This window comes from Helianthus annuus, chromosome 16 (genome assembly GCF_002127325.2).
Source record: "Helianthus annuus cultivar XRQ/B chromosome 16, HanXRQr2.0-SUNRISE, whole genome shotgun sequence".
Lineage (NCBI taxonomy): Eukaryota > Viridiplantae > Streptophyta > Magnoliopsida > Asterales > Asteraceae > Helianthus > Helianthus annuus.
Genome location: NC_035448.2, coordinates 75,347,263 through 75,355,736, shown reverse-complemented (window position 1 = coordinate 75,355,736; position 8,474 = coordinate 75,347,263). Strand labels below are relative to the sequence as shown.

Sequence of the window (8,474 nt, the reverse complement as noted above, 5' to 3'; positions counted from 1 at the left end):
TACACCGGAGCATATTGAGAAGACAACAGTTGAAGAACAAGACTCATCAACCGGTGTTAGTAAGCAATCTCCTATCCGTCCAGAGGAAACTTTGGGAGATTATTATTATCGGAGCTATTCGGAGAAGGATGCTGCTGAACCTCATGCTCCTGTCTGGAATTTGAAGAAAGGAGATAATTTTGCGGACTGGCATGTGTGCCAAGACTGGTTGCAGGGGATAATTCCGCCTGGGGAGGTCAAGTTTCAAGAAAGCCGATCTTGTGATCAAGCCTATCAGACTTACATTGCTGAGACCGCCTCTCATGTTTCTACCACCCATCGTATTGTTCGGGAGTGGTATAATATGCATAAGGAGCAGAAATCTTTCGCGGCGGCTCAGAAGAAATTCTCCAATGATGAGAGACGTCTGGCCCAATTGATGGCGAAACTAAAAGATGATCAATCCAAGTTTGAGGCTGAGCGGAAGACTGAGGAGTGGTCTGTTGCTGGTTGGAAAAGAAAGGCTGAAGCTGAAGCTGCTCTTCTTTCTAAAGAACGAAAAAACTGGAGGAAGATTTGTGAAAAGGATAACGCGGAGAAGGCAAATCTCCGTATTATCATAAATAACCTCAAAGCTGATGTTGAAAAGCTGAAGAATCAAGATGCGGAGGTTGAGAGATTGAAGAAAGAGAAAGCTGACTTGGAAGCTTTGTTGGCAGAGGCTCGTGCTCATAGGGAACGTAGCGAGCAACGGGAGGTACAAGCTTTAAGCACTCTTGCCATTAGGGATAAGGAACTAGAGGAACTTACTGCTTTGGTTTCTGACCAGGAACAACTGAAAAAGGACCTGGAGCTTGCGCGTTCTGAACATGCTGAGTCCTCCCGCCGCTTGACTGCGACCGAAGAAAAACTGGAAAATTCAGAGACGGCGCGAGTTTCAGCAGAGAGCGAGCTTGAGCCCTTAAGGAATGACATGACCTGGTTGAAGGATCGTGGGATTGCCTATGTAAGCTCCTACCTTATATATGCGCTTGCGTTGGCTTTTTTCTCTCTTTTCTTTTGTGTTAACCGTTATTGATTGGTTTCATAGGTTGCTGAATCTGTGTTAAACTCTAAAGAGCTGGATAAGACTGTTGCGGATTTAGTGGTTGCTGCGCGGCGGGATGGTTATGCGCAAGGTTATGCAGAATGCTCTCATCATGTAACGAGTGCGCTGAAAGTTACTTGGGATGACAGCAAGTCTGCTACTTTTGGTGTAGATACTGCGGCCGCGCTTGCTTCTTTGAAGGCGGAGTTTAATAACTTACAACTCCCAGTTATGGAGCTGATAGATGTAGCGCTGCAGTCGGACGATCCGGTAGCGCAGCTTAAAGAAATCTTCCCTGATGAGGAAGAAAATTTAGAGTAGGGTGAAATTTGTTTCTGAACAATTTGTGTTTTTCCCCCTTTTCTTTTTGTGGGATGTATATCCTTGTTTTGTTGCGCTGTTCGCGTAAAAACTCGAAACACTGCCGTGTTTGAATCTTGTCAGGGCGTATTTGTACGCTGAAAGTAATATGTTTCTATTTGTTTGAATGCCTTTACAATTTTTTGCATGAGTACAATTGCTTTTACTTAAGTAAGGCGAATGAAGTTGGTATGAAGCTCATGCGTGGAGTCTATGGTCGTTTGTGAAATAATCACCGACCGCGAATGGAGCTTATTTTATACTACCATAATGTTTTCGAGCTTACTAAAAAGAAATTGCATGCATTTTGTAAATACAAATGATAGAAACTTTGTAATTTTTATTCATGGATAACGCGCAGAGGCATTACAAAGTCTTAATAATTAGATGGAACTTAACTTAGTTCTGCCATTTTTGACGTTTTCTTCCTGCGGGGACTTCTGCAGAGTCTCTCAAGTCTTGGCCCGTTTGTTGGAGGTTTCTTCTCCCCGGGTGATTTGCTTTATCTCCTTGCGCATATTCTGGAGTAGATGCGTAAACTCCCCATTTTTGAGGGCTTTCTCTATCTCAGTGCGCAAGGAAATGCAATTGTTTGTGGTGTGTCCCGTATCCTTATGATATTCGCAATACTGCGCTAGGTCCTGACCACGTTTACTCTTCATCGGGATTGGCGGTTTAAACTGATAATCCTCGGTACTCAGGACTTCCGCCGGGGTCTTGGTCAGTGGGGTCCACTGCCTCTCCCTCTTTTCATGCTTGTTATCTCTCTGAGTAGAGAGTTTGTTAATTGTTGCGCGAGCATCTTCAGAGGAGCGGCTTCCAGATGACTCGCGCCATGATTTCTTGAATCTTCGCTCGCCCGTTGCACTTAAATCTGTGGGCCTGCTGTGTGGTGGTGGTGGTCTGTTTGTAGTAAGGTTTTTCTCTGTTTGTGCGTAAACCTTGGCCGCCGCCATTATCTTTTCCCAACTCTTGGGAAGACCTTCTGTTCCGGACAGCACTTTGACCATATCGTCACATCTAACCGCGTACTTAAACTGAGCGCGGATTAGCTGTTCGTGGACACCACCGATCTCCAATACTTCCTTATTATACCTGGTTATAAAATCTTCCAAATTCTCATCATCTCGACGCCATATGTTCATGACATCAGATGTATCCCGCATGGAGCGCCTTTGCTGGCTGAAGTGTGTTAAGAATTTTTGGCGCAGTCTTTCCATGACTCGATTTGCCCCGTTGGTAGATTATCAAACCAGATTCGCGCTGGCCCCGTTAATGTTTGAACAAACAAATGACACCAAAGCGGAAGAGTCCAACCGCCGACCAATCCTGCGCTGGTAAAGACCCTCAAATGATCGTCGGGATCAGTTAACCCATTGAATTTGCCGACGTTAGATGGTAATTTTGCCCTTTCTAACGGAGCCAGAGCTATTTCCAGTATAAACTTCGAGTTTTCCGCTGCTTCTGCAGGGCGGTAAACTAAGTCGTAATTATGCTCTGCCTCAGGGTTGTACACCGCTCGAGGCCTGGATTTGTTAGAGTTTGGGTGCAGCCTGTTGAATACGCTGGTGTTTGCGCTCAAACGATACGTTTGGTCAGATTCATCGGTGTGAGCATCCCAAGGGGAGCCCAACCTATCATGAACTGATTGCCTTTGACGAGGCTGTGACTCATGGTGTTGTCTCTGATAGCTGTTTGTTCCATCATTCGTTGATTATTCTCGTTGGGAAGCATGAGCTCTAGATCCCGGCCTTCGCGATTGTGTTACGGGAGCGGTTTGAGCACACAATTGTGTATACACTGCATTTAATGCTCCTTGTGACCGGACATACCATGATATCGGAGTTTCCCCCGGTGGTAGAATTGATTGGGTGGGATTTGTGGGAAATATCCCTGGAGTAACAGGGTCATTTGCTCCATTAGATTGAACCTCATTATCGTCTGAGGCCTCTTCCACCATCCCTTCGACTGGTAAATTGGTTCCGACATTTGGTCGAGGACCAGACCGTCGGTGAGAAGATGAATTTTCTGCCATATGCAAAAACAGAAAAATGAGATGAACTGAACCGAAACGAGATACGAACTAGAAAAACTGAGAAAACGGTGGGCGCCAATGAAGAAACACTGGTTCAACAGATCAGAATCAATTGAACCAGGGGGTTTGAATCCGCATAAAAGGTTAGTTCTCTCTCAATTGGTTCAGTGGAAGTCGAACTCCTTCTCTGGTAATTCTGCAAAACAGAGCACCGTTAGCCTCGTCAAGGGGAGAAAAAGGGTTCTCTCCTTGATCCGACTCCGGTGTGAGAATAAATATTTGAATGGAGAAGATAAAGGTATTTGAGTAGTGAAATTGGATCTGAATTTTTACCTGAAGAATTCTCCTATTTATAACCGAGAGTTTGGGAGGGAAAATCTGTTATTGAAAAGATAACGGAAGATGCTAACGCCGTAGCGGTTATTTTGCCTTCCGTTACGTTTCTTTTAATCTTTGTTAGTTTGCCTTGATCGGACGTGGATGCACACGGATCGTGACCTGATCCTATGGCTAGGGAATTGCCACGTGGAAAGTGATCCAAGTGGAGATCATTCTTCAATCACATGCTATCGTTGTGATTTCAGGAATGTTTGTGATGATGACACGTGTCCAGACGGTTATAACCGTCTGGGTGGTGCACGATTGTACCTCTTCTAGAAGATTACTGCTGTAATCTGGTGTGACACCTCTTAGTGTGTACACAGCTGAACAAATCCCAGTCTGGGTAAAATAATATCCAAGTCTGGATATTTGGGTGGACATTTTGGTCTCAGGGTTTTTGACCCTTTGTTAAATGGAAGGCGTCGCAAGGGTTCAGTTTTCCCTTTGGGCGCGCGACTATCACTCGTTAGTTTCTTTCTTCCTTCTGCAAGACCAATGCGCGGCCGCGCAAGGTTAGAAAGGTTGAAAGGTCGGTTTGGTGGTATGGTCCCATATCTTTGTGGGATTTTTGGGACCTTACCCCTTCAGTACCAGGTACCGGTATCGAATTTCATGTATCAAATTATTTCCGGTAGCGATTTAGTTCCGACTTTTTGGCGTTTTCGACCGATACCAGTACCCATATTTGGCGATTTTTGGCACCGGCATTTTCGCTACCTGTATCCAGTTTAATATTCATCGGAATCCCAATAAGTATTAGTAGATTCTTCTAGAAGTTCATCAAAACTAAAGGAGGAAAGTTTTTTTGGTATGTTCGGCTATTTTGACAGCTCTTATACCTTCTGACTGAATGATTTCAAGTACTACAAAATGCAAAATAGTTGTTTTTCCGTCAACACTTTTTACATCAGAAAGTTTCAAGAGTGTGTCGAGTTTAAATGCTTGAGCACTGCCACATAATGTTCCATCATTCATACGATTCTTGGGTTTTAAAACAGTTTTCAGGAGTTTAAAGAATAACCGGCCTTTCTTAAGTTGTTTACAAGCAGTAAGTAAAAGCAACCAAAAATATCATAAAATCAGCTTGGTATCGGTACCAAAAATAACAGTGTCAATCGCCAAATATGGGTACCGGTATCAGTACCAAAAATGTTTGATACGATACGGTACCGGTAGTTGAAGATAAAATTTGTTAAAATACCGTTATCGAACTGAACCAAAAGTACCGATACTTAAAACACCAAAAAGTAGGTCCGAATCGGTATCGGAAATAATTCAGTACGGAAAATTTGATACCGGTACCCGATACCAAATGCTCATTCTTAACTGTGTATATAATAATAATAATAATAATAATAATAATAATAATAAACAACAACAACAACAATAATAATAATTTGACAAATAAAAAAAATATAGGAGTTATATGCCATTTATGTCCCAAAGGTTTAAGTGTCATTTATTTCCCTGAGTTAACTGATATTTTTAATTGGATTAGTATTTTGGACTGAAATAGTATGTTTTGAGAATGTTAGAGAAAAAAATAAAGTAATTTTAAAATTTGGTCTGAAATGACAAAAGTGGAGAAACCAGGTTACGTGTGAATGATACTTAGAGGGTGTTTGGGGTTGAGTTTTGAAAATAGATTATGCGTTTTGAATAATCAGAATCAGATAATTAACTGTAACAAAACGTGCTGCAGAAAGATAGTGTTTGGATTTGATTATGTTGTTTGATGTCACAATAATCAGATAATCAACACTGTTTGGATTTGATTATGTTGTTTTATATCACAATAATCAGATAATCAACCTTTTGAGTGTTTGGCAAGTATGTATATTTTAAAAAATAAATAAGTGAAAACGTAAAAAATCAGTTTTTGGATTATCACGAGGGGTGACCTACTTTTGGATTATCACGTTTTGATCTCTACAAAAGATAAAAAATCAGTTTTTATTAATTTTTTACCAAACACTTAAAATAGATTTTTTGCGAATAAGAAAAAAATCAGGTTGAAAAACAATTCCAAACACACTCTTAAATCGTTGTTAATCTTTTTTGAACGGTGAATTTATTTTCGAGAAATCGTTACTAATTACGCAACAATGCATGACTTGCAAGAAACCCAATAAATAGCCCAATTCGGTGAGACATCTTTAAGTTGATCCAACAAATCCTTTTTCTTGCTCAACAAAACCAATTTTATACACCTGTCAGGTGCTGAATTTATGGTCAATCTGACATGACGCCGACGTTAGCAGAATACGCCGGCGAAGAATACCAACCGGCTACCGAGAAAAACCTCTTGGGCAAATACGAGCTCGGCCAGCTTCTGGGCTACGGAGCCTTTGCAAAGGTCTATTACGGCTGGGACATTGAATCAAAACAAAGTTTCGCCATCAAAGCCATCAACAAACAGCGAATCATGAAAGGCGGTTTAACCGGTCACGTCAAGCGCGAGATCTCCGCCATGCGCCGGTTGCACCACCCCAACATCGTCCGCCTGCAAGAAGTGCTCGCCAGCCAGAAGAAAATTTATTTTGTGCTAGAGTTTGCAAAGGGTGGTGAACTCTTTTCAAAAGTGTCTAAATCGCGCTTTAGTGAAGATCTCAGCCGTCGGTACTTTCAGCAACTTATATCGGCCATCGGATACTGCCATTCACGCGGCGTCTACCACCGCGACCTCAAACCGGAGAATCTTCTGTTGGATGAAAATTGGAACCTCAAAGTTACGGATTTTGGATTATCTGCGGTAACATGTGATGACCAGGTAGCTACACTTGGATTTTATTTTATTTTAATTAATCGGCTATTCTAAATCTACTTTCCTAAATCAGGTTCAGTCAGATGGACTGCTTCACACGATGTGTGGCACCCCAGCCTACGTGGCACCAGAGATTTTAGCGAAGAAAGGCTACGACGGAGCAAAGGTTGACATATGGTCGTGTGGCATCATCTTATACGTTCTCAACGCCGGTTTCCTGCCATTTAACGATCCAAATCTAATGGTGATGTACCGGAAAATATTCAAAGGCGAGTTCCGCGTTCCAAAGTGGACGTCACCTGAGCTAAAACGCCTCTTATCTCGCCTTCTGGACACGAATCCTAACACCAGGATCACCGTCGATGAGATCCTAAACGATCCATGGTTCAAAATCGGTTACAAAGGGGCTGAATTTAGCTCTCATCATTTCGAGATCAAAGACGGAGACGGAGACGAAGTGGGCCGTGGAGGCAATTTGAACGCCTTCGATATAATATCGTTTTCGTCGGGGTATAATTTATCGGGTTTGTTCTGTGATGAAGAAGCCGGTGAGATGTTTCTGTCGACGGCTGAGCCGGAGGAGATAATCGGGAGAGTGGCGGAGGCGGCGGAGGAGGAGAGATTGACGGTGGTGAAGAGAAAAAAGTGGTATGTGAAAGTTGACGGGGGGCAATATCGGAAGTTTACGTTGATGGTGGAGGTTAAACGGTTGACGGAGGATATAGTGGTGGTGGAGGTACGATGGAGGGAATGTGAGACTGAACCCGGTCCAGATATGTGGACCGATAGGCTTAGACCGCAGTTGAGTGGCTTGATTTATCAACCGGATGGCCCGGTTGCCTGTAATTGAATATACGGATACTACAGTTTTCTATTTTTTTTTTTTTTTTTTTGTAACTTAAATAACACTTTCTAAATATAAACTTATTTTTATGGTATTTCACCTTATTAAGATACGAAGTTTTTAATTGTTTAAAAGTTTTGGAGTATAATAAAACGTTTAATAGTATTAATTGATTTGTAATTGAAAAAAAATTGATGGGCCAGTCTAATCTAACATAGTTAAACAAAGGCAAAACGACGGATTTAACCTATTAGTTTGAGGAGTTTAACTTTTTCAAAAGCAATTATGATCACTCGTAATTAACACGGCCCATAAACCTTCTAATCGAGAAATAAAGTAATTGATCTTTAAATACACATCTAAGTTAAGAGGTTTTGTAGAATAAGAGATGATTTATACATTATCATACATAATCTATTCCTAACTTCTTTTGTCAATATGATAAAATATAAAAATAACTTCTGATTTCCAATTCTGTCACTAGGGCTGTTCATTTTTATCCAAAACCCGAAACCCGACCCGAATTCAAAGCCACCCGAACCCGAATTAGCGAATACCCGAAAAACCCAAACCTGAGAAACCCGAACCCGACCAACCTGAAATTTAAATGGTTCGGTTATGGGGTCACTTTTTCCAGGCCAAAAACCCGAACAACCCGACCCGAAACACGAAACCTGAAAAAAAAACCTTTATTTTCATTTTACATCTAAACCCAAAAACCGAATATTATAACAGATGGAACACTAAGTTTTGGGTTTTTTAAATATTATAATAGCATATTGTCAATTAATCTTTGAATTTTGATGATATTTATAATGTAACAATATGAATTTTGATGATATTTTGTAAAAAGAAAACATTTATTTTCATTTTACATCTAAACCCGAAAACCGAATAACCCTACCCGAATTAACCCGAACCCGAATAACCCAAACCCGACTAACCCGAACTTTAAATGGGTTGGTTATCGGGTCAATTTTTCTCAGAGAAAAACCCGAACAACCCGACCCGAAAAACCCGAAAC

At 41.4% G+C, this 8,474-nt stretch overlaps 2 protein-coding genes across 2 annotated transcripts; one reads left to right on the top strand and one right to left on the bottom strand.

Moving 5' to 3' along the window:
* Positions 1 to 1,878: 1,878 nt before the first annotated feature.
* Positions 1,879 to 2,592, bottom strand: LOC110919348. The gene has a single exon (XM_022163620.1). The coding sequence runs from the start codon at positions 2,590 to 2,592 to the stop codon at positions 1,879 to 1,881; it is 714 nt and encodes a 237-aa protein (XP_022019312.1).
* A 3,388-nt stretch (positions 2,593 to 5,980) lies between these two features.
* Positions 5,981 to 7,544, top strand: LOC110916637 (CBL-interacting serine/threonine-protein kinase 14). The gene is made up of 2 exons (XM_022161343.2): positions 5,981 to 6,612; positions 6,680 to 7,544. The coding sequence occupies exons 1-2, from the start codon at positions 6,085 to 6,087 to the stop codon at positions 7,454 to 7,456; spliced, it is 1,305 nt and encodes a 434-aa protein (XP_022017035.1). The 5' UTR covers positions 5,981 to 6,084; the 3' UTR covers positions 7,457 to 7,544.
* The last annotated feature ends 930 nt before the right edge of the window (positions 7,545 to 8,474 follow it).